Source organism: Periophthalmus magnuspinnatus, chromosome 23 (genome assembly GCF_009829125.3).
Source record: "Periophthalmus magnuspinnatus isolate fPerMag1 chromosome 23, fPerMag1.2.pri, whole genome shotgun sequence".
NCBI classification, from domain to species: domain Eukaryota; kingdom Metazoa; phylum Chordata; class Actinopteri; order Gobiiformes; family Gobiidae; genus Periophthalmus; species Periophthalmus magnuspinnatus.
This window is the reverse complement of record NC_047148.1, coordinates 800,438-825,831: the sequence shown is the minus strand read 5'-3', so window position 1 is coordinate 825,831 and position 25,394 is coordinate 800,438. Positions and strand designations below refer to the sequence as shown.

Below are 25,394 nucleotides of genomic sequence, written 5' to 3'. Positions count from 1 at the left end.
CTACATGAGTTAATATTATTTGGAAGGAATGTTACTCTTAACTTGAGTAGTTTTTTGCTGCTCTACCCTGAGACACAAACTTAGATAGTAAATCCGTTTGTAGAATTATGAGTATTCTTCACACAGTATTCCTATTCACTCCATTTTCTCTCCTCCACTGGGCACTATGCACTGTGCTTCATGCTCCTGCCTCGAGCCTGCTGAAGGGACAATCTGGACTCAATACTGACTGTGACCGCCGGCCTATAGTCCACTATGACTGTAGAATGTAGTCTTTACTCTGCACTTTTTACGCCACTTTTGTACAAATCCCTTGTTTTTATCATCTTGCACTGTTCTGTATTTGACAAGTACACTTCACTTACCTGTATAAATGCGCTTGGTGATTGGCCATAGGAGCAGGATGACAGCCAGGTTTTGTCAGTCTGCCCCAGGGCACTTGTGACTGAGGAGGGAATGAATAATGCACCTCATATGTCTTTGATTGTCTTTATAAAGTTGTTATTCTTGCAGCAGATCAGAGGAAATGATATACAGACATTGAACCAATCACTGTGCAGCTCCATGCCAGACATGCCTCCAAAGAACATAAGGATTTCACAATATCACATTTCACAGTTAAAAGTACTGTGGAAATGATTTTCATTGACCAAATTACAGTAAAATTCTTAATTTTTGATCATTCACATTGTCTAATAATAGGTAGTAGTAGGGATGGTATATTGGTAGAGTTCCAGATATAAAAAAAAATATTGCTGATATTTGGATTTTTTTTAAAAAACTTCACTATAACTTAACATGCATTTGTTCTGTACTATAGATTTTAAAAGCCTACCATAAGTATCGGCAAATATCAGACACAACAGCAAGACAAATATCGGACATTATATTGGCTCAAAAAATCCACATAGGACTAGATATTCTACATTTTTTAGTCTTCTGTGATATTTTTTTCATTTTTCCCTTGTGAGCAGCCATATTTGTTTTGATACAGACAGACAATGATAATGCTCCTGTCAATCCTGCCCATCTGAACTTGGGGACATTCACCAATGACCAGACTCACATCGCATTCTGGATCCCAGGCAACTAAATTGTCATTCTTAACATTGCATCTTAGTGGAGAAAAGAGTTTCACAGACAGGGACAACAACAAAACGATTTGAATGTGATTTTTACGTATATTTTATGTGTATCAATAACAAGTAAAGCTAAGAGTGTTTGATTTCAAATGCATTCAGCTTTAGTTTAGCTGAACATTTCCCATGCTACCTGATTTACCATCTGATGGAACAACATCCTTGCAAATGGACCTCTGTAAAGGTATCAGTTTAGGCTTTTTTTTATTTTTAGTTTTTTTAGTTCTAGCACAAAAATAACTACATTCATCATTCAGAATGATCAGAATTTGAAATCTAAATCATTCATCAGTCATAAAGCTGCTGTTTGTCTGGATGTTTTCCATGGTCTGGATGTCTGTGTAGCACAACTGCGTTCTGCCTGACTCTTTATGCACGAACCCAAACAGCCTTCTGTCTTTACACTGTTAAAAATAAAATTCTACATGACACTGTGGTTGTGGTTCTTCCACTGCAGGACACTGTGATGCAATTCGCCCACAGAGGATTATTTAGTCTGTTTATAGTCTGTTTGATGTGAAGCACTTTATAGGATAATCATTTGGACAAAAATGATGATCTACATGTCCCCAAACTTTTCAGGATGGGACTCTCAACACAGTTTCCAGCTTCCACAAATGAATGCTGTTGTTGTGTCCTTGTGCAATACACTTAACCCACCTCACCCCAAGTGTCTGTATAGTCTGGTGTATGAACGTGTGTGAATGGGTGAGTGGTTCCTTGATGTAAAGCGCTGATGTAAAGGTGGAAAAACACTATACAAAAAATGTGACCATTTACACAAAACACAAATAACTGTCAAACTTTACACTATTACACTGTCATGTACTACTTGTGTAGCTCGTGAAAATGTGGTATGACTGTAATCAGAGATCACTGGAGGCCCCAAATAGAAACATATGCCTAAAGCTCATATAGGCCGATAGACTAAGCTCTAATGTACAACATAATATGAACTAAAGCTGTATTTAATGAGCCTATAAGTCAGGTTTGTCCTGACGCATTACCTTTTCGTTTATGATCGTACTTGGACTTGACTTCAGCCTGTCTCTGTCAAGTCAGCTACACGCAGTCAGACCGGAAAACATGGGCTTAGGAAAATAAAAGCCTGCACTGCCACCGACCCACTACCGCAGGTGTCCAAACTTTTTTCATGAAGGGCCGCATATAAAATCACAGACAAAGCCGAGGGCCGACTGAGGGCCATAGACTGGTCACCAATACAGTGAATACTTCAAATCTGTGTTATTATTACAAGTTAGACTGAACCACTAGACCTTTATTCATGCTTACATCCTCAATGGGATACATTAAATATTTGATAAGGGCTTGTTAAAGAAGATTTTCAGAAATATACAGTAAAAAGTACTGTTTAAAGTAATACAGGCCAATTCACCTGGAAGCCTGAGGGCCAAGAAAAATTGGTCTGAGGGCCGCATTTGGCCCCCGGGCCGCAGTTTGGACATGCCTGCACTACCGTGTGTAGAATATTTGTGCTAGAATGTATGTATAGAATATATACTTTTATATGGAGCCTAAACCCTAAGGCCCGCAGTGAAACAGTCCTCCCTGTGCATAGTCACTGTTATGATTTGGTGTCTTTGGTACATTTTATTGAAAAGCTTTTATTGAGAAGTGCTCCCCGGAAACAGGCCATATCACCGTAGTGTAGCTGGTTCCTGTACCGAATAGAATGGGCTGTGCGAACCGACACCGTCCGCAGTGCTCTCCCCGAGCTCCGGGCCCGTGTTCGCTCGGTGTATACAGAGGCTAACCAGGATAACAGCACAGAGGACGGTCTGTACTACGGTCAGTGGACCGTCGCTCTGGTTGACGGTGTGTCCAGCGGGGAAGGGGACGGTACCGCCCCGTCTGACCGAGGTGCGTCTGTTGTTCGTCGGTAAACAGTGCGCTGGTCTGCGGGCCTCCAGCCTGAGCTCTGCTCTGCGGCTGTCTGTGAGTACAAACATGGCGGGCGCTGCTTTGCGGATGTTTAGGATGATTTCCGCTCTGACAGATGGGAGCTGGTCAGACCTGCGGGTCAGACCTGCGGGTCAGACCTGCGCCTCCCATCACAGACCTGGTCCAGTGTGCGAACCTGTGGGTTTGAGTCTCTGTCCGCTCCTCCAGCCAGAGGTGCACACTCCCCTCTCCATAAAGGGAGCATTACAGACAGGTGTTACTCCAAACCTTCACACAACACCTGGGTCAGGTTCAGATGTTCACATGCCTCTCTTCTTCACAGCAGGAGGTTGTAGGTCCTAATGCTGACTCGCCAGGTGTGATGTTCCAGAGTGTAGTAGAGACACCCACAGAGTCTGCCCACAGAGTAAAGACATCATAACCACACAGCTGCAGTACAGTTGTGTTCATTTGTCATAAAGGACTAATACAACGCTTAGGCTCATTTTGCCTCACTTTGTCTATGTTAGATGCTTTTTCACTTAAAGCATCCTAAATCAATAATAATATCCATGCAATAATGTTATATCTCTGTGTTCTTTGTATCTGATGACACACAAACTAAAAGGAGTGCACATTGTTTACAACATGTGATATGGTTGGATGTAAATGTTACGAGCTTCTCAAATTTGAATCATAATCATATTTGCAAAAAAGATGCAATCAAATTTCAATTTAATTTTTTGGCTACGTCACCCAGTGACACTGATGCTCTGCAGAAGCTGCTGCAGCAAGGTCCTTCAGAGTTAGGTCAATGATGGTCTGCAGAAGCTGCTGCTGTAACATCCTTTGGAGTTAGGTCAGTGATGGTCTGGAGAGCCAGGTTGAAGCAGAAGTCACAGGTCCTACTCATGGGCACAGTGGCTCAGAATGCTCCTGGGAGAGCCTCCCAGGTGTGTGGGTCCTTGCTCCTCCTGCGACACTACTACCTAGCTTTATATGATGAGAGGAGGACGCAGTTCCTGGAAGGTGAAGAAAGTTGTACTAATGTCTACTATTACACCTAAATTGACTGAAATTTATTTATAATTTAGGACAATACTGGCCTTTTGGATGTTTAGTTGGGTACATTGGAGGTGGAAGATTTAAAAAAAAATGCACAATACAGTAAAGGTTTTGGAAATATGTAACATCTTAATTGTAATCATTCATTCTACGAAAGGTCCTACATTTCGCAAAACAGACTCTTGTGAGCTTTATGCCATGCTTTTATGTTGTTACCTCATCAAAAACATACCTAGAGTTGTGTTGTGTTTCATTCACACATGTTTAAGTAACCCTATTATTTGTCTGTTTACATCTCCAAAGCTCAAAATGTTGTGTTCCACCTTGTCATGTCATGTAGTGGTAGTTTAAGGTTAACAGAGCTACTTTTTGCTTAGAGCTACTTTTTGCTCAGAGCTACTTTTTGCTTAGTAGAGATGGAACAAAATTATCAACACAGTAGAGCACTTCCTGTATTACCACATGACATCACAAGATGGAACAGAGTGTTTTTAGTTTGAGAGAAACTTTGAGTTGAACAATAAAACAAAAAAAATGATGAGTAATCATTATAACATAGGTCAACATAGCCTAACAGCGACCCTTGAATTTTAATAAGCAGTTAAAAAGGCTAGAGTGTGTTGTGCTATTTCTACACTTTTGTGCTTAATTTTACAGTCCATTCACATTTTGAGTGCCAGTTGAACCTGTTTTAATGGAGTGTAATTAGTATAATCCTCCAGAAAATAATATCAATCTCTCAAAACAACAAAAGGGGATAAAGGTTTTACTTACACATTACCATGACAACCAGTGATGCAGGCATCATACCTAAGGAAAGTTGTCTTTATTTCTGTCTGAGATGATTGTGTTTGGAAACAGTGAGTGTAGATGTCCTTGCAAGCAACTTCATGGCATAGTCCCCTGATCTGCCCCCCACTGGTGCAGGCCCACCCCCCTGAGCTCTGTCCAGACTGCTAACTCATATTCCCACTGTTGAACAATAAGCTCTTCAGATTTGAACAGTTCTGATCTTGCAGATAAGAGTGTGAGGGCCAGCCTGCAGCAGAGAGTGCCCGCCTGCAGCAGTAAGAACTCTTCACCTGTCTTCACCTGTCAAGGTCAGTGTACCTCCAACACAGTGTGATACAGATGTACTGCACTAAAAGACTTCAGTTCATTTTGCTGCAGTTCAGTGTCACTCCAACTTTTGTTTGTTTTTTTATGAAAGTTTATTTTAGGTCTCATTGTTTCCTTTTGGTTGGTGTCCTCCTCAGCTCCGCAGTTGCAGCCTTCAGCCCCAGAGGCCTTCAGTCCCAAGCTCACATCTCAGGAGGTGGCAGCGATTGCTGCCTATCTGCCTCCAGATGAATGAAGAGTGCACTGGGAGACAAAGACACTGCTGATGCAGGTCTGCTCATGTTCTGTCCTTACAGACACGTGTCTGTTTCTTCTTCTGCCTATATGACCCTCTTACCTGTCTCTCTCCTCAGGACATACAGGTGTGTCTGTAAATATGATGAAGAAGAAGAATCCCCACAAGTAAGAAACTTGTGTCACATGACTCCTGCTGTCACATGACTATTCTGTCACATGACCCTCCTTTAACAACACTTTTCAGCCATGTCTCAATTTGCCAAAATGCCCTTAGATGCACCGTTCGAAGTGTGCATCGAAGGGCAGTTATGTAAATTCCGGTGCGACAAGGCCTGTCCCATTTCAATGCACCTGATGAATGTGCTGGCCAAAATGTGCCCTGCATTTCCAGCTTTTCCACAGAGATTAGCTGTAACCAAAGCGTGCATCCATGCACACTTCGCGCTCTGCTATATCCCATCATGCACCATGCCTATGCAAAAAAAAAGAAGAAAATGGAGTGTGCTGCACAATACACGTTCAAATGTTCGTACTGGTTTACCTCACCTACAACAGTGCGACATGAAACTGTTAAATCTGAATAAAGATAAGTACAGGCCGTGTGTTTGATGATTAAAAAGGAGGGAGTTACATTGAATAAAGGAATGTACAGTTATTCCTAGACAATAAGAAGAATACATTATTATCATTAGAAATTATTATTGCAATAATAAAAATAATGTAAGAATGTTCGTTTCTGGTGCAAGCGTCAAAGAGGACTAAGAGTCTGAAACAAAGTCAGAAGTGTTTAATGAGTTCCACACAGGTAACGTGAACAATGATGCAACAGACTCTCTGGAAAGGATAAAAGAGCCCTGAGATGTGCATGTGGAAATATATGTGTGGGTGGATGTGAGGAGGGTCCTTCTTCTAATCCGCATGGCGTCTTCATAAGGCCCACACTGGTCTGCACATCTTCATGAGTTCCCACGCAGTCCATAGGTCATGTCATTTACCTTAGCATTAGTAAATCAAGATATCAGTTTCATGTATTGCTGCACCGCTAGAAAATACTTTACAATAATAATATGAAATGAACTGGCACACAGCATAGAAGGGAAACAGTGCCCTCTACTGGTATGAAAGTAGTTTAGCCACAGATCAAATTAAACCTGACCCAAATACTGAATCATTAACTGCAATATCCCACTTTATGTACAACTAATAAGTGTTTGCTGGATTATAGAATGAAAAATAATATTGGTTACCTCTGCCTGTTATTACGTTTTAACAAGGCATATTTTGTTAAAGTTATAAAATAGCTACAGTTGGGGAAAAAATCACCTTGAATGTTATATTTGTCTATTGATATTCAATCTAAACAGAAATAAATTGCTGGGATGATGACAGCTTAACTTTTCTTCTATTAAATAATAAATAAATTAATAATAATTAAAAACAACGACACTGGTGGAAGTAGGGCCCATAGTGTAGGCCTGTCCCATTTCGGCAAGATGGTGGCTACACTGAAGACTACCCATTTTCGGCCGGGTACTTCAAATGATACTTCGAGGAGTACTTTGAAGAGTACGTCCAACGATGCATTTGGCAAATTGACACATGGCCTTCCTGTCACCTGACTCCTGCCTTCACATGACCTCTGCGTCACATGACTCCTGCCGAGACATGACTCCTGCCGTGACATGACTCCTGCATCACATGACTCCTGCCGTGACATGACTCCTGCATCACATGACTCCTGCCGTGACATGACTCCTGCATCACATGACTCCTGCCGTGACATGACTCCTGCATCACATGACTCCTGCATCACATGACTCCTGGGTCACTTGACCATGCTGTCACTTTACTCCTCCTGTCACATAACTCCTGCCATTGCCTGACTCCTGCGTTCACATGACCCTGCCGTCACGTGCCCTTCCCGTCATGTGACTCCTGCCGTCAGATGACCCTGCCATCACATGACTCCTGCCTTCACATGACTCCTGCTGTGATATGACTCCTGTTCTCACATGACCCTCCTGTCACATGACTCCTGCCGTCACATGACCATCCTGCCACTTACTTCAGGTTCAAAAATGTAAATTACGTTGAATATTATCCTGCACATGCTTCAGGTTTTGCAACAGACAGTGGCATATTTAATGAACCAGATACAAACCCAACTGAACTGGACTACAATAAGACATTGTATTCTTCCTGATTAGGAAGCACAAAGGCAGCGTTGGGGGAGCCAAGGCTGTGTCACCTGCACGGAGGGACATGGTGGGCTGCCGCATTCAGCACGTGTGGAAAGATGGAGCCACTCATGCTGTGTGGAAGGGCACTGTACTGGACCAGGTACTGCTCACTCCCTAACTATGAAACTTATGTACTGTTCACACCCTCACTATGTCACCTACAGTTGAAACCAGAAATTTACATACACTATATAAAAAGCCTCATATGTTTTTTCCTCACTGTCTGACATGAAAATAAACTTTTCCTATTTTAGGTCAGTTATTTCTATTTGCTAAATGCCAGAGTAATGAGAGAATAGTGTTTTAACAATGTTTCATTACTTTCTTAAAAGTCAGAAGATTACTTACAGTAAGATTACTGTTCATTTAATCAATTTGGGAAAACCCAGATGATGAAGTCATATCTTTTGAAGCTTCTGATAGGTTTATTGACAACATTTGAGTTAATCAGAGACACACCTGTGGATGTATTTGAAGGCACACCTGAAACACACTGCTTCTTTGTGTAACATCATGGGAAAGTCAAAAGAAATCAGCCAAGACATCAGGAAGAGAAATGTGGACTTACACAAGTCTGGTTCATCCCTAGGTGCAATTTCCAGATGCCTGAAGTATAAAAAAACACCATGGGAATGGCCAGTCATCATACTGCTCAGGAAGGAGATGGGTTCTGTGTCCCAGAGGTGAATGTAGTTTGGTCTGAAATGTGCATATCAACTCAAGAACAGAAGCGAAAGACCTTGTGAAGATGCTAGCTGAAGCGCGTGTGATAGAAATTTAAGTGTACTCATTGTGTAAATGAAGAGACCCAGACCAGACATTAACATGTGTGAAGGCCCTGTCCCATCCTCCAGGAAAGCCTTTGTTGTCTTATCTGTTCTCAGGTATAAAAGTTTATTATCTCATAGGTGTGAAACAAAAGTCACTGCTTTGAAATAGTAAAAGCCAAAGTTAAATCTGTCAACTGGACAAAAAGTTGTGGGAGTGAAGACTAGCTGACAGATTTAACTTCGGCTTTTACTATGGATCAAGTATTACAGAGACCCTGCTTTGAAATGTGTGTAGCTTTGTCATTATGGTATAAATACTCAGAGCTCAGATGCTCTTTGGGAGAGACTCAGGAAGACTTGGGATGCTGGACCCGTCTGCAACCAGAGCAGGCCTGGGCCCTTTCCTGTCCATATCTGCTGTCACAAAGAATAAACCTTTTTTATATTTCATAACTCACCGGGCTTTGCAAATGGATTACTTTTCATCTAGAATTGTAATTTTCCCAACACTGGTAAGAGTGTCATTATCCACAGTGAAATGAGTACTGTACCATCATGAGCTGAAAGGTCGCTCTGCCAGGAAGAAGCCATTACTCCAAAAGAAACATAAAAAACAGATTTGTTTCCAAATGAACACAGGGACAAAGACCTTAATTTTTGGAGGCATATCCTGTGGTCTGACAAAACAAAAATTTAACTGTTTAGCCACAATGAGCATCATTATGTTTGAAGAAAAAAGGAGGAAGCATGCAGGCCTGAGAACACGTTCCCACCTGTGAAATATAAAGGGGGCAGCATCATGTTGTGGGTTTGTTTTGTTGATGGACGGACTGGTGCACTTCCCAAAATAGATGACATGAGCAAAAAACATTGCGCGGAAATACTGAAGCAACATCTCAGACATCAGCCAGGAAGTTAAAGCTTGGGCACAAATGGGTTTTCCAACTAGACAATGACCCGAAGCATACTTAAGGTTAACAAAGTCAATTTTTTAGAGGGGCCATCACAAAGCCCTGATCTCAATCCCACTTAACTTAGACCTGAAAAGGCATGGATGAGCACGGTGGCCTACAAATTGGCTCAGTTCTATCAGAAGGAATGGGCCAAAATTCCTTTGTGAGAAGCTTGTGAAAGGATATCCAACACGCTTGACAAGTACATACATTTTAAAGGGAATGGTAGCAAATACTAATGCATGTAATGTATATAAACTTCTGACTTTGAAGAAAATAATGAAAAATTCTCTTATTATACTGGCATTTAGCATATAGAAATAGTTTTGACCTGAAACAGGAAAAGTTTATTGTGATTTCAGACAGCAAGTAAAAAACAATTATATGTCTTTTTATATAGTGTATGTAAAGTTTTGGTTTCAACTGTAGGTACTGCTCACTCCCTCACTATGTCACCTAGGTACTGTTGACTCCCTTACTATGACACCTAGGTACTTCTCACTCCATCACTATGACACCTACATACTTCTCACTCCATCACTATGACACCTAAGTTCCCTTCACTTCCTCACTGTGACACTTAAGTACTGCTTACTCCCTCACAATGATACCTAGGTACTTCTCACTCTCTCACTGTGACACCTAGGTACTGCTCACTCTCTCACTCCCTCACTGTGACACCTAGGTACTTCTCACTCTCTCACTGTGACACCTAGGTACTGCTCACTCCCTCACTGTGACACCTAGGTACTTCTCACTCTCTCACTGTGACACCTAGGTACTTCTCACTCTCTCACTGTGACACCTAGGTACTGCTCACTCCCTCACTGTGACACCTAGGTACTGCTCACTCTCTCACTGTGACACCTAGGTACTGCTCACTCTCTCACTGTGACACCTAGGTACTGCTCACTCCCTCACTGTGACACCTAGGTACTTCTCACTCTCTCACTGTGACACCTAGGTACTGCTCACTCTCTCACTGTGACACCTAGGTACTGCTCACTCCCTCACTGTGACACCTAGGTACTGCTCACTCCCTCACTGTGACACCTAGGTACTTCTCACTCTCTCACTGTGACACCTAGGTACTTCTCACTCTCTCACTGTGACACCTAGGTACTGCTCACTCCCTCACTGTGACACCTAGGTACTTCTCACTCTCTCACTGTGACACCTAGGTACTTCTCACTCTCTCACTGTGACACCTAGGTACTTCTCACTCTCTCACTGTGACACCTAGGTACTGCTCACTCCCTCACTGTGACACCTAGGTACTTCTCACTCTCTCACTGTGACACCTAGGTACTTCTCACTCTCTCACTGTGACACCTAGGTACTGCTCACTCTCTCACTGTGACACCTAGGTACTGCTCACTCTCTCACTGTGACACCTAGGTACTGCTCACTCTCTCACTGTGACACCTAGGTACTGCTCACTCTCTCACTGTGACACCTAGGTACTGCTCACTCTCTCACTGTGACACCTAGGTACTGCTCACTCTCTCACTGTGACACCTAGGTACTGCTCACTCTCTCACTGTGACACCTAGGTACTTCTCACTCTCTCACTGTGACACCTAGGTACTGCTCACTCCCTCACTGTGACACCTAGGTACTGCTCACTCTCTCACTGTGACACCTAGGTACTGCTCACTCTCTCACTGTGACACCTAGGTACTGCTCACTCCCTCACTGTGACACCTAGGTACTGCTCACTCTCTCACTGTGACACCTAGGTACTTCTCACTCTCTCACTGTGACACCTAGGTACTTCTCACTCTCTCACTGTGACACCTAGGTACTGCTCACTCCCTCACTGTGACACCTAGGTACTTCTCACTCTCTCACTGTGACACCTAGGTACTGCTCACTCCCTCACTGTGACACCTAGGTACTGCTCACTCCCTCACTGTGACACCTAGGTACTTCTCACTCTCTCACTGTGACACCTAGGTACTGCTCACTCTCTCACTGTGACACCTAGGTACTGCTCACTCCCTCACTGTGACACCTAGGTACTTCTCACTCTCTCACTGTGACACCTAGGTACTTCTCACTCTCTCACTGTGACACCTAGGTACTGCTCACTCCCTCACTGTGACACCTAGGTACTTCTCACTCTCTCACTGTGACACCTAGGTACTTCTCACTCTCTCACTGTGACACCTAGGTACTGCTCACTCCCTCACTGTGACACCTAGGTACTTCTCACTCTCTCACTGTGACACCTAGGTACTTCTCACTCTCTCACTGTGACACCTAGGTACTGCTCACTCCCTCACTGTGACACCTAGGTACTGCTCACTCCCTCACTGTGACACCTAGGTACTTCTCACTCTCTCACTGTGACACCTAGGTACTGCTCACTCTCTCACTGTGACACCTAGGTACTGCTCACTCCCTCACTGTGACACCTAGGTACTTCTCACTCTCTCACTGTGACACCTAGGTACTTCTCACTCTCTCACTGTGACACCTAGGTACTGCTCACTCCCTCACTGTGACACCTAGGTACTTCTCACTCTCTCACTGTGACACCTAGGTACTGCTCACTCTCTCACTGTGACACCTAGGTACTGCTCACTCTCTCACTGTGACACCTAGGTACTGCTCACTCTCTCACTGTGACACCTAGGTACTGCTCACTCTCTCACTGTGACACCTAGGTACTGCTCACTCTCTCACTGTGACACCTAGGTACTGCTCACTCCCTCACTGTGACACCTAGGTACTTCTCACTCTCTCACTGTGACACCTAGGTACTGCTCACTCTCTCACTGTGACACCTAGGTACTGCTCACTCTCTCACTGTGACACCTAGGTACTGCTCACTCTCTCACTCCCTCACTGTGACACCTAGGTACTGCTCACTCTCTCACTGTGACACCTAGGTACTGCTCACTCTCTCACTCCCTCACTGTGACACCTAGGTACTGCTCACTCTCTCACTATGACACCTTGGTACTGCTCAGTCCTCACTAAGGGATTGCTAAGTGATGATGTTACTTGCATCTTTGTCTTTGTTTCTTATTCATCGGTCTGTGTAATCTCTAAATTGTCCAGGTATGATCCATAGTAAAAGAAAAAATATTAAATCTGTCCACTGGACAAAAAATTGAAGCAGTGAAAACTGTTCCCTGATCATCCAAACTACGTCTTCATCTTTGGTCAGATTACTGGTGAACACTGCCTTAAATCTAAAGGGAGGAAAACACTAGGGCTAGTCCGGATGCTAATAGGTGTAAAAGCACCCATTGGTGTTTTTAGTTTCAGTGTAGTTGGCGCCTCCCTTCAGATAGATTTATCCACCAGTAATCTGACCAGAACTTGGATGAGCAGCAAAACGTCTTCACTCCAACTTTTTTTCCCAGTTGACAGATTTTATATTTTTCTTTTACTATTTTTCCTTATTTATCAAACAAGAGATTACCTTTCAAAAATGTTTGTTTAACCGCAAATTTTATCAGATACTTTTGTGTTTTTGTTTGTAAAGCGTCTTTGAGTGTCCAAAACAGCACTTTATAAGTTTGATGTATTATTATTATTATTATTATTGTTGTTGTTCAGTATCTAAATAATGTAGTAATAATCTAGCAAAACATAGGATTACCAGTGTGCATATCTCATTAACTGCTGGTCACAGCTAATGTTAGCTTAGCCTAGTGTTACCTCAACCTCATACACACGTGAGATGTGAAATAGCAGAAATTGTAAACATGTTCAATGTTTTCAATCAGCTGATGCGCTTGGACCCGGAAGTGACATCAAACTTAACAACCCAGTGGCACCTAGGTACTTCTCACTCCTCTCTATGACACCTAGGTCCTACCCACAAGCTTGGGAGGGGGGTACACAGGTGCTGTTGTTTCCCTGATGAAGTGTCCCATGCTTGTGTCAGGTGCCAGTGAACCCCTCCCTCTACCTGATCAAATATGACGGCTTCGACTGTGTCTACGGCCTGGAGCTACATAAGGACGAGCGTGTGCAGGGACTTGAGGTGCTGCCGGACAGATTGGGTGAGATACAGGGGACACAGCTCTGCACACATTAGGGCTGAAATACTTGGTTAACATAATACTATTACATAAATAATTGCAACCTTTGAGATTCAAGAATTATTAAGGATTATTATTATTTTATTATTATTATTATTATTATTTTGCTATTGATACTTTGCAGTGATGCCATGTTAGTGAGAAGCATACACTGTAAAAGAAGTTTTATGAAAACTCAAGAAAAAAATAGAAAATGGATTTAAACAACTCATTTTCAGGAGCCTGTGATCAATATAAGTGTCATTGTCCCTTTTAGGTGTTTGAATTTCAACACAAAAGCTGAGAGTGACTTGTGTTTAACAGCACAAAGTCGGCTCACCCAGCGTAGTGTCAACTAAGTCAGTTTTTATGGTCAGACTGTGATAAAATAAATCTCAGATTAAAGTCTAACTTGAGTAACAGATCTTCACACAGAACAGTGCCTTAGCTAGCTTCACCCCCCAGGGAGAATAATTAGCTGCAAAGTATCATTATTGCAGCCCTTATGCCGATAAAGAAATTCTTACTAACTGTATTTGAGAATAGGGTAAAGCAGTATTTATTAAAGACACAGGAGTGCACTTTTGGCTTGTGTGTGGGCATTGTGTTACATTTGTGTTTGCTTTGACAGCCAAGTCGCGGCTGACGGACGTGAGTCTGGCCGACGCGATGATTGGGAAAGCAGTGGAACACATGTTTGAAACGGAGGAGGGGCCCAAGGAGGAGTGGAGAGGGATGGTCCTGGCCCGCGCGCCCATCATGACCTCCTGGTTCTACATCACCTATGAAAAGGACCCTGTCCTCTACATGTACCAGCTCCTGGACGACTACAAGGAGGGAGACCTGCGCATCATGCCAGACAACAGTGAGTGCTCCTGTCTCTTTGGACCTCAGCACTGTAGACTCCCGTTAGGCTTGGATCAGTTTAGTCCACGGCTCTGAACTAAAGCCCTTTACAAACAGCACACCCAGGTGATCTCTGGGTGCTGTTCTAAGCACTTCTCCTGCTCTCTGTGGATTATCAACTCAAAGCTATCAAAGAAATAAACAGAGTTCTTTGCATTTGCAACACTGAACACGTTGATATTTTCACCATGTGTCCTTATTCTAACGCGCACCTTAAACGTTAAAGGAAAAGTGAAACAAAAGCATGTGGTGGAGTGCATGAATCATGTGACTAACTCAGGTAGCATACTGTATGTACCTGGTGACCCAAAGCCTGCTCCAAGCCTGTTGTCATAGAAATAGGTTTGGCAAACAGCTTGTCATGTGGCTTATAGTAGTAATACAGTAGTAGTAGATAGTGAATAGTAAATGCTATGTGTCAACACTGAATACAGACCTGTACTAAAGCTAAAAGCACAAGGGGGAGCCTGTGATGTTAGAAAGATGGTCTCAAAAACAAACAAGAAAGTGAGATTTGACTGTTGTGCTATTTACAGTGAAAGGTGCAATGTGTAAGACAGAGCTGTCAGTGGGCCCTGAAAAAACAGACAACTGGCCTAGTCCAATTTAAACCAATTCATCAAAATGCTTGTTAACTAAATGCCTGGGAACTACGATTGAGGTGTCATGAATCATCTGGAGAAGCTGATACGATCTTGTATACCTGCTGCGTATAACCACAGTCAGATTTACTTAAGGCGCAGACTAGGAGAGGCATTCAACTGCACAAGGTAAGAAAGAGCCAGGAAAATATTAGACATGTGTTTGGATGTGTACTCACTTGTTTTAGATTAGCAGTGATGACATCTACTGTCTCTCCAATGAGCCGTAGATGGTACCTTAACCTAACCTTGGTCCACTCCACTACATTAAAGGACCCACACTGTGCTATTTTCTGATCTATGTTATGTTATTTCTTCATCATAAACATACCCAGAGTTGTGTTTTGTTTCATTCACACATGTTTAATACACACACCCTGCACATTTAAGCTGAGTGCTTCTCTCAAACAGAAAACACTCATCTTGTAATGCTATGATAATACAGGAAGTGCTCCACTGTTAAATGCCATACCTTCACTAGAATCATTTCATCATTTTGAATTGGATTGTTTAGCACACTGGGATTTCACTGTGCATGTAAACATAGTGAGTTTTTCAGACAGCCTCACCTCACCTGTCTTATGTGCTTTTTGTGTTGCAGATGAGGGCGGACCAGTGGAGCGCGAGCCCGGGGAGGTGGTGGACAGTCTGGTGGGGAAGCAGGTGGAGTACGCCAAAGAGGATGGAGGCAAGCGCACGGGCATGGTCATCCACCAGGTGGAGGCTAAGCCCTCCGTGTACTTCATCAAGTTTGACGATGACTTCCTCATCTACGTCTACGACCTCGTCAAGACATCATAATGAGACACCGCTGAAGACAAAAGACAAGCAGGCACTGTATGGAGAGGACTGTCCAGCCCCCCAAAGTCTAAACCATTTATTGTTGCCCCAAGTCACAAGGCTGTACAGTGTGAGAAGGCCAAAAACCCAACAGTCAAACACACCAATGTCCTCAAGTGAGATAAGCAGATGGATCATGTCCTCATCGTCTGTCTTTCTCTATAAAAACTCAAGGAGAACCAAACTGAAGGAGAGCTCGACTCCCAGGACTAGACCAGGACTGGAACAGCACTGAACATGCACTGCACTAGGACCGGACTGGGAAAGAACCAGGACAGGACCAGGACAGAACCAGGACCAGGACAGGACCAGGAGAGAACCAGGACAGGACCAGGACAGAACCAGGACCAGGACAGGACCGGGACTAGGACAGGACTAGGACTAGGACTAGGACAGGACCAGGACAGGACCAGGACTAGGACAGGACTAGGACTAGGACAGGACTAGGACAGGACTAGGACCAGGACAGGACCAGGACAGGACCAGGACCAGGACAGGACCAGGACAGGACCAGGACAGGACCAGGACTAGGACTAGGACAGGACCAAGGCAGGACCAGGACAGGACCAGGACTAGGACAGGACCAAGGCAGGACCAGGACCAGGACTAGGACAGGACTAGGACCAGGACAGGACCAGGACAGGACCAGAACAGGACCAGGACAGGACCAGGACTAGGACAGGACCAGGACCAGGACCAGGACCAGGACTAGGACAGGACCAGGACAGGACTAGGACAGGACCAGGACTAGGATAGGACCAGGACCAGGACTAGGACAGGACCAAGGCAGGACCAGGACCAGGACTAGGACAGGACCAGGACAGGACTAGGACAGGACCAGGACTAGGATAGGACCAGGACAGGACTAGGAAAGAACCAGGATAGGACCAGAACAGGAGCAGGACCAGGACCAAGACAGGACCAGGACAGGATCAGGACTAAGAGGCTCTAGATATGTCCAGGATTTTCATTTGTAGAAAAAGTGCTTTGAAAAAGCCCAACCTGTAGCCTGTGTTTAAGGAATACAATACCATATTTCGCAAAGAACTACCTGGAAATGCAGCCAACACAATGATGCTTTGAGTAGGTTTACAAAGACAAGATGAAAAATCGAATTTGAAGATGGCGGTGAGATGAGCAGAGACGTGAGTTGTTTGTTGTTTCCTGTACAGTGTCATATCAAATGCAGGTCTTATTGCACATGTAGCCTGAAAAGTGTCTGCGCTTCGGTCACACCCAGCATCGCAAACGATTCTTTCATGTGGTGATTTGTGTCTTCAGATTTTTAAACTACATTTTATAAAAATAGACATTAACTTAAATTGCAAATTTCTCTAAATCTAAACACATGTTCCAAGTTGATTTCAACAATCCTTCATGCATGTTCATATGTTTATCATTTGGATAAAATCTTGTCAGTACTGCTGCACCTTCTAAATGTCCTGTTATCTATGAGTTCAAGAAACAAGGACTCAATCTTTGGGAGGAAAATATTTGTACACAAAAGCTGTAAAAATATCTGACCGAAGAGGGGAATTTTTGTACAAATCCTACTTTGACTGTAACACGTGTTTGATCTGAACTTCATGGCAAACTGACTGGAAACTCTGAGATGTCTCTGCTTCTTATGTGTCCTTCAGCAGCAGATCTGGGCTGCATCCCATTTCTCCTAAAGTGCCTCCTTGGCTCCACTCCTCGGCTCCACTCCTCCATCCTACACCCTCCACTCGCCCACAACAACTCTACAAAAGTGATGTTTCATTTGTAGTGACTGGTTCCCCAAACTCACTTTAAAGGAACTGTATGTAGCTTGCATTCTTTCTGTAAAAAAAAAAACAAAAAAACACAAAACTGTACTACAATCACAACTGCAAGAACTTTAACCTGCAGATAGGACACATTCAAGTTTTTTTTCTCATTCTATATGGACAGACCATGCCTCATGCAAAATGCCAGAACCTCCAGAATTCACTCACTGAGCTGCAGAGGCTGCTCTAGCACGCATGATTGGCTGCAGGTGCTGAGGTTTAGGTAGTGACCATTCAGATCGGAGAGTCCTTTTAGGTTTAAACCAACTGGATTTCAGCACTGAAACTGGCAGCTCATTCTGCTTTCAATTTCAGCATCAAAACATCAAATTTTATATATATATATATATATATATATATATATATATATATATATATATATATATATATATATATAAAACATAAATAAATGGGCCATCATGTCCAATGCTTTTTAATTAAGAATAAATGAGCAGAATTATTATCAGTAAAAGCTATATTTGATTTGAACATGTTTACCTCATATTGGGGGATACAGTTTTAAGTTTATTAAATTAAAAATCAACATCTTGCATACAGTTCCTTTAAATGTGGTCTTTCAACAAATAGTAGAAATGTGTATAATATTGCGACTGCTTTTGAATTCTTTATAGAAAAAAAAAAAAACAGATAAGGTTTTGAACTTTATATCTGTTTGTGTTTCATCTGTGTAAGCACAGAGACATGAACCTAAACCTCAGAAAACCAGAGGCATATTTGCATAAATGACGCAGCTTTGATTCACTCAAGCCTTGGACTCATGTGTGAGCTCCAGCATGGCCCCATCAGACCCAGACTCAGATGAGGAGTCCAGGGTCAGGGACAGGCTGTGGGGCTGTGACGTGGTGCTCCAACATGGAGCTCAGCTCTCACTTGAGTTTGTGTGACTCATTCTCATTGCTAATCGCCTTATTCCGAGATATTACTGTGTTGTATTGAGGTTTTTTTTGTAAGTTTTAAATGTATGTTTAATTTTTCTGGTTACTCATAATTAGTGTCTTGTCTTTTTTGTCAATATTAGTCCAGGTTTTCAAAATTCGTTCAGTAGAGCTTTGTGAAAGATGTCTGTGCTTGTCTCTCAACTGGATTTAACTAAAATTTGACTGAAGTTAATGTTAATAATCTATTACTCAATTACACAATTCTTGTAATTAATTAGAGAAATAAGTTTGTAATTGAAATCGTATTACTTGCACAGCCCTGCCCAGTGTCTGCTGTCATTGTTCTTGACACATCCCACTTGCCCATGTAAGATGTGTGAGTGGACTAGAAAAAATGGGTCATCTGAGGCACTCTGACTTCCAGTTAAAGTCCTTTGCTTCATGTGTGAAGAAGACACATCTGCTTTGTCTAAATAAAGGACTTTTAGTGCAAATGAGTGCCTCGGATCTCTTTCTATTTTTTCTAGTTTTCTTACCTCCTGGATCCTCGAAGAGCACATTTGATTTGACCCACTGATGCACTCACCCTTCATATTTTTGTGATGGGTGAGTGTTGTTGGTGGTGGTAGGGGCCCATGGCACAGATTGGCAGCCTTGGGGCCAGGTGTGTAGTCAATAATGCAATGTAAAGCACTTTAAAAGTGCCATTTAAGTCCAAGGAAATATTATAATAATAATGCATTTATTTTATACAGCACTTTTCCAGACGTTCAGAGTCAATATATAATTTAGTGAATTATTAATTCACTCCACACTCTAATGATAAGCTACTATTCTAGCCACAGCAGCCCTGAGGCAGACTGATAGAAGCAAAGCTGCCAGTTTGTACCATACGCCTCTTATGATCACCACTAACACTCATGCACACACCGCATTCGTACTAGGCAATGTGGGTAAAGTGTGTTGCCTAAGGACACAAGTTTTGCCACTGATGCCCCACTGTGGCACCTGGTACTGCCAGCAGCCTCCAGGCCTAGCCCTGCTTAGCTTCTGAGATCTGACAAGGTCAGGTTTTGGCCAGGAGGGTTGTTATTACTTGTACAAATGTAGGCCAAATTAGCCAATGTTCCTCTTCAGATGGATAGAACATGCTACATGTGGCCCACTGAGGTGTAGCTTCCTTGTTTCAGTAGCGCAAAGGTGTTTTGTTGAATTTCCCCAAAAAGAAAAAAGACACACTTTCAACTGACTTTTTACATGTATTTATACAAATAAAAAAATTTAAACATGTTATATTTAGAATGAATGAAATTTAAATTCCTCCACATGTTGAAGGGCTACAGACTAGACAGCAGGTAAGAGTAATTTTGAAGCCACTGCAGTCTGTGCATTGGCCATTAGATGGGGCTGTTTCTGTCCAGAGGCCTTTGTGTTCTTTGAGCATTGTGTTTAGACGGCACACTTCTCCACAGCCTCAGAGTTTCTGACAGTCATGTTACTGTCCAATGGTGCAAAGGGCTGAGAGCACCAAGGATCCTGCTCCAGTCTCCAAATCTCCATGTGTGCTTCAGCCATGAGTAGCAGAGCATTACAGCAGCTCCAACATCCTGAGCCTGAGCCCAGCCCCTGACCTTGCCCTGGCCCTTAGCAGCCCTCAGTCGTCAGAGAAGGTGAGGCGTCCCGGGCCCTCGTTCTTCATCCAGCGTCGGTACCTCTTCATGCGGGGGTCTGTGGCCATGCGCACCTTCAGTTCCTCATCCTGCTCGCACCGGTACACCTGCACGCACACACACCAGAGGTATGAGGAGAGCAAAAACAACACTCAACAGTCTGCAAGTGTCCTTAAAGCTTGTGGTAGAAAACAAAGGAAAACATTTTGCCTGCAATCCAAAAGTAATTTTCAATTTGAAGGTACTCGACTAAAAAGCAAGAATTTATTCTGACCTAGACTTGATTTATTATAAATGCCTTGAACTTTGGCTTGAGTATCAAGTTGTAGTCCGAAGGCCGAAGGATGTATCTTAACCCATCATTTATGTTCAAAGAGGAACTGTTTTTTCATTGTAACCTTCACCTCACTGGATTCAGTACACTACATTACTGTTTTTGTGTGGGCATCAGGTCCTTGGCATGAACCAGTTTCTGCACAAGAATGTCACACTGGACCAAGCACAAAGGAGTGTAGGGCTTGGCATTATGGAGATAAAAATCTAACTGTGAAATTGAGCATTCTAGAGAAAATTTGTGAATCACAATGAAGCAAACAGACACTTTTCCCCACTCACTCATCCTATTTCTTAGCCTCATCATTGCCCTGTGTGAGTGACAGCTGCATTTAACCAATTGAAATAACATATGAACTTTCAGAAGAGGCAGGCGACAGGTTACCTATACAAGGCAATATAAAGATAATAAGTTTACACGAATTGTGATTAGGTAAAAATTGGGATGCTGCTTAAAGAAAATTGTGATTGATTTCTTTGCATATCACCCAGCACTAGAGGAGTGTCAGGTTATGACTCCTCCCTTAGGTTGGAGAAAAGCAGACAGATCCAAGTCTGAGTGACCCTGAGATCCACAGTCTAAAATCCCACCTCGTAGTTCTCGTGGATCCACAGCTCCCTCTGCAGGAAGTCCTGGATAGTGCTGTCCTCCAGTGTATCAAACTGGGACTGGGACATCTTCATGTTCTTCCTGAAATCACAACAAAAGGCTTCACCAAAGACTGTTGATCAGAGTCTGGATTATAATATGTTATCTGGAGATTAAAATTGTGAGCTATGAGGAAAAAACTCAAAATTCTATTCAGGATGACATAAAGCAATTTAATTTAGTATACAACAGTTTAGTGGTCTATAGTCTTGCCTCACAGCAATGAGGCTGCTGTTCTGGTTTCTTGTATCAGCCCAAAACACGCACAATAGGTCAGATCCTCCAGCTAAGGTAGTCCTGATCAAGACTAGCTCAAGATCTGGAGATGATTCCCACTGTTTCTCACAGGTTGCCTCTGCGGTCTTGAGGGGTAGGTCAAATACAGCTGACAAATATCTTAACATACAAAACTATCCACAAGCTTGGAGTGGTTTATCAATCAAAAAATAAAGTACCTTTTGAACTTAGTACCTGATGAGATAGAGCTTCTCCTCTGGACCATACTCCTGCCCGCGCAGCCTGAACCGGTACACCCAGTTCAGGTACCAGGCGACATAGCGGGTCAGGCTGAGGGGAGCCAGCACCATCTGGCACAGCAGGATGTCCCAGACACGGGGCTTCTGGTAACTGCCCTTGATGTCAATCTTGGTCTTGATGATGAGGCGGATGACCTCCTCCTCCTGCTCCCGGATTTCCTCTTTGCTCCGCCGGTTCTTGCCCCGTTCTTTGGCTCGGCTCAGGAGGCCTTGCTGCCGGGCAATCTCTGCCGCCTGCAGACGATACTTGGGCACGGTCACCAGGTAGTTTATGGCCTCATTGTAGCTGCTGTACCAGCTGTAGTACTGCACACACAAGAGGACATTTTAGGGTTCATCTGGTGCTTTATTAAAGTACTTCTTTTGTCTTTATTTAATGTGAACTTCCAATCAAAGTTCCTGTGTTTACATTTCCCAGTCCTGTTCAAACAGGACATTCAAGTGTTCCTGGTGTACATATAACATACTGGGCACTGTTTCTGCAGTAAAATATAAGATATCAAGATAATGTAAACTTAGACCTGGAAAATGTCTCCTTCTGTGGTGAGAGGGAATGACTGAATGACTGAACAGTTATATCCCAATTAAAGTGAAGACACTTTAATTGGGATATAACTGTGACTAAACCAGAACTAGTCTAGAATTAAACCAGTACTAGTCCAAGGTTAAAGCAGAACTAGTCCAGGGCTAAACTAGGATCCAGTTGTTGCCAGTGATGGTAAGAATACTTTGAAAATGTATTTATTTACAGAATACTGAATACTGTACCTGCATTAAAATGTATTTTGATACACAGCCCAATCAGAGTACTGTATTTTGAATACTTTTACACTGAATTGTATTAAAATCTTAGTGTAAAGCCACAACATAGGATTAAAAACAGCTTCATTTTTGTTTAAGTATTTCCTATTACTGATTGAAGAAGGAAAAAATGGTATGCACATACACCACAACTGCAGGGGTTTATATTTTCTCACTAATTCTGTGCAGTTTGAAGCTTAAATTGTGTGATTAAATAGTGCAAGGAATACATTGCACTATGTATTCAACAAAGTATCGGTACTGAGTCCACTCACTCTAAATGAGTACTTGGTACATGTATTTAGTGACAGTGGTTGTCGCGGTACATGTATTTAGTGACAGTGGTTGTCGCGGTACATGTATTTAGTGACAGTGGTTGTCGCGGTACATGTATTTAGTGACAGTGGTTGTTGCTGTCGCGGTACATGTATTTAGTGACAGTGGTTGTCACGGTACATGTATTTAGTGACAGTGGTTGTCGCGGTACATGTATTTAGTGACAGTGGTTGTCGCGGTACATGTATTTAGTGACAGTGGTTGTCGCGGTACATGTATTTAGTGACAGTGGTTGTCGCAGTACATGTATTTAGTGACAGTGGTTGTCGCAGTACATGTATTTAGTGACAGTGGTTGTCGCAGTACATGTATTTAGTGACAGTGGTTGTCGCAGTACATGTATTTAGTGACAGTGGTTGTCGCAGTACATGTATTTAGTGACAGTGGTTGTCGCAGTACATGTATTTAGTGACAGTGGTTGTCGCAGTACATGTATTTAGTGACAGTGGTTGTCGCAGTACATGTATTTAGTGACAGTGGTTGTCGCAGTACATGTATTTAGTGACAGTGGTTGTCGCAGTACATGTATTTAGTGACAGTGGTTGTCGCAGTACATGTATTTAGTGACAGTGGTTGTCGCAGTACATGTATTTAGTGACAGTGGTTGTCGCAGTACATGTATTTAGTGACAGTGGTTGTCGCAGTACATGTATTTAGTGACAGTGGTTGTTGCAGTGTACCTGGAACACAGAGATGGCGCAGATAGTGACCAGGATGACAAGCCTCACGTCCACTCTGGGGGCCAGCCTGCGCCTGTAGTAGGCATAGTAGTGTTGGTAGTACTGCTCCGGGTGGTCCAACATGTCATTATACTCTCGCCGCGAGTCCTCATCCTGGACACCGAGAGGGGGAGGGATTCTCAGCAAGTGTGGAACTAAATACTCTACCCATAAAGTCAACATTCATCTAGCCACAGGCAGAGGTGGGGAGTACTCAGTGACATTTACTTGAGTAACTTTTTAAGACTTTTTCAGAGTACTTTTCTAGCAGCATACTTTTACTCCTACTTCAGTAACAGTACTGTTACTTTAACAAGTTTGGGTTACTCATCCCACTGTGAGTATGTCTACAAGTGTACAAGTTATATTGACAATATGAAATGATTTGAACATTTGTGTTTCTTGCACTGCTCTGTCAGGTTTTTTTTGGGTACATCCTTTGAAAATACCAGATTTTGTGCATTATTTAATGTTTTGTCCATCAAATTACATTAACCTCAAATTATATGTCAGTCCTGACAGTAGCTCCTTCTTTAGTAGTTTTTTTGTTTTTTTTACTCTTACTCCACTACTTTGTAGTTCTACTTCATTAATATTATTCTGAAGTAACATTACTTTTACTTGAGTGCAATGTTTGGCCCCATGTGCCCTATGAGCCTCTCTGACCCTGGACTACTGGAGCACTCCCCCTGCCCTGAGTGCAGTCCTAGTGCACAATGGAGTCTCTGCCCTATAAAGATGACCAACTTTTGTCCTGGGCTTCTTGTTTACTGTGAACAAACCAGTGGACAGTGACACGTGGGCTGGAATGTCCACCATATGGAGCCTATAACCCGGACTAACCCGGACTAACCCGGACTAACGGGGACACGTCAGGACTGATAGGCCCACTACACTGGCTCTGAACAGCCGGGTCAAATCCTGGACCAGGTCTAGATCAGATGTTCTCCAGCCTCCAGTCCAGCACAAACCTTGAGAGTTTCGTAGGCGGTGGCGATCTGGAGGAAGCGCTTGTGCGCCTCCTGTGCGCTCTCCACCTCCAGATCGGCTCTGAAGCGGTCCGGGTGGAAGCGGCGGGCGAGCTGCCGGTAAGCGCGGGCGATCTCGGCTTTGGAGGCATCGCGTGTCACTCCGAGCACGTCGTAGCAGACCTCGGTGCCGCAGTACAGGCCCTCCAGGAGCCCGTACACCGAGGGCACGGAGCAGAGGCACAGCACGAGCACCGCCAACTGCCCCGTGACGCCCCTGAGCCGCTCCGGGGCCGCCATGTCTGCACCGGCCACGGAAAACACGTCAGCGCTGTGCTGGGACACGTGTTTACAGGGACATACTGCCCCCTAGTGGACGACAAGTGCACAGACATGTGTTTACAGGGACATACTGCCCCCTAGTGGACGACAAGTGCACAGACATGTGTTTACAGGGAGATACTGCCCCCTAGTGGACGACAAGTGCACAGACATGAGAAGAAGAGAAGAAACAGGTACAAGAGAGAGAGAGAAAGGGGCGGGGACAGGGGGAGAGAGAGAGAGAGACAGAGACAGACAGACAGAGAGAGAGAAAGGGGAGGGGACAGGGAAGAGAGAAAGGAGAGAGAGAGAGACAGACAGAGAGAAAGAAACTTTACACAAAGTAAATGTCTTGGCCTGTCCGTCCATGTTCTCTGCCCTGGATCCTATTGTAAATAGAGAAGGTGAGTTTATCACAAGGGAACATCTGAGAGAGGGTCTGATTTGAGGAATGTTGTCAATGTCCTGGTCAAGTTTGCTCCAGTTTCACACGCAGGCCTACAGG

General features: G+C 43.4%; 2 protein-coding genes across 2 annotated transcripts; one reads left to right on the top strand and one right to left on the bottom strand.

Moving 5' to 3' along the window:
* The first annotated feature begins 2,794 nt into the window (after positions 1 to 2,794).
* LOC117391471 (spindlin-Z) lies at positions 2,795 to 17,966 on the top strand. Its single transcript, XM_033989289.2, has 8 exons — positions 2,795 to 3,095; positions 5,126 to 5,206; positions 5,363 to 5,496; positions 5,579 to 5,627; positions 7,670 to 7,802; positions 13,327 to 13,444; positions 14,094 to 14,327; positions 15,611 to 17,966. The coding sequence occupies exons 3-8, from the start codon at positions 5,457 to 5,459 to the stop codon at positions 15,808 to 15,810; spliced, it is 774 nt and encodes a 257-aa protein (XP_033845180.1). The 5' UTR covers positions 2,795 to 3,095; positions 5,126 to 5,206; positions 5,363 to 5,456; the 3' UTR covers positions 15,811 to 17,966.
* Positions 17,967 to 19,803: 1,837 nt separating this feature from the next.
* Positions 19,804 to 24,894, bottom strand: dnajc25 (DnaJ (Hsp40) homolog, subfamily C, member 25). Its single transcript, XM_033989287.2, has 5 exons — positions 24,572 to 24,894; positions 23,562 to 23,714; positions 21,680 to 22,050; positions 21,151 to 21,250; positions 19,804 to 20,333 (listed from the first exon to the last, which is right to left on the bottom strand). The coding sequence occupies exons 1-5, from the start codon at positions 24,866 to 24,868 to the stop codon at positions 20,211 to 20,213; spliced, it is 1,044 nt and encodes a 347-aa protein (XP_033845178.1). The 5' UTR covers positions 24,869 to 24,894; the 3' UTR covers positions 19,804 to 20,210.
* Between the last annotated feature and the right edge of the window lie 500 nt (positions 24,895 to 25,394).

Excerpts from the sequence above, each read along its gene's own strand:
- dnajc25 (XM_033989287.2), bottom strand. The coding sequence starts at position 24,868 with ATGGCGGCCCCGGAGCGGCTCAGGGGCGTCACGGGGCAGTTGGCGGTG. Across the intron at positions 23,715-24,571 it reads CCGCCTACGAAACTCTCAAG|GATGAGGACTCGCGGCGAGA; the intron begins GTTTGTGCTGGA and ends CTCGGTGTCCAG. Across the intron at positions 21,251-21,679 it reads GAGAAGCTCTATCTCATCAG|GAAGAACATGAAGATGTCCC; the intron begins GTACTAAGTTCA and ends TTGTGATTTCAG.
- LOC117391471 (XM_033989289.2), top strand. The coding sequence starts at position 5,457 with ATGAAGAGTGCACTGGGAGACAAAGACACTGCTGATGCAG. Across the intron at positions 5,497-5,578 it reads CAAAGACACTGCTGATGCAG|GACATACAGGTGTGTCTGTA; the intron begins GTCTGCTCATGT and ends CTCTCTCCTCAG. Across the intron at positions 7,803-13,326 it reads AGGGCACTGTACTGGACCAG|GTGCCAGTGAACCCCTCCCT; the intron begins GTACTGCTCACT and ends TGCTTGTGTCAG.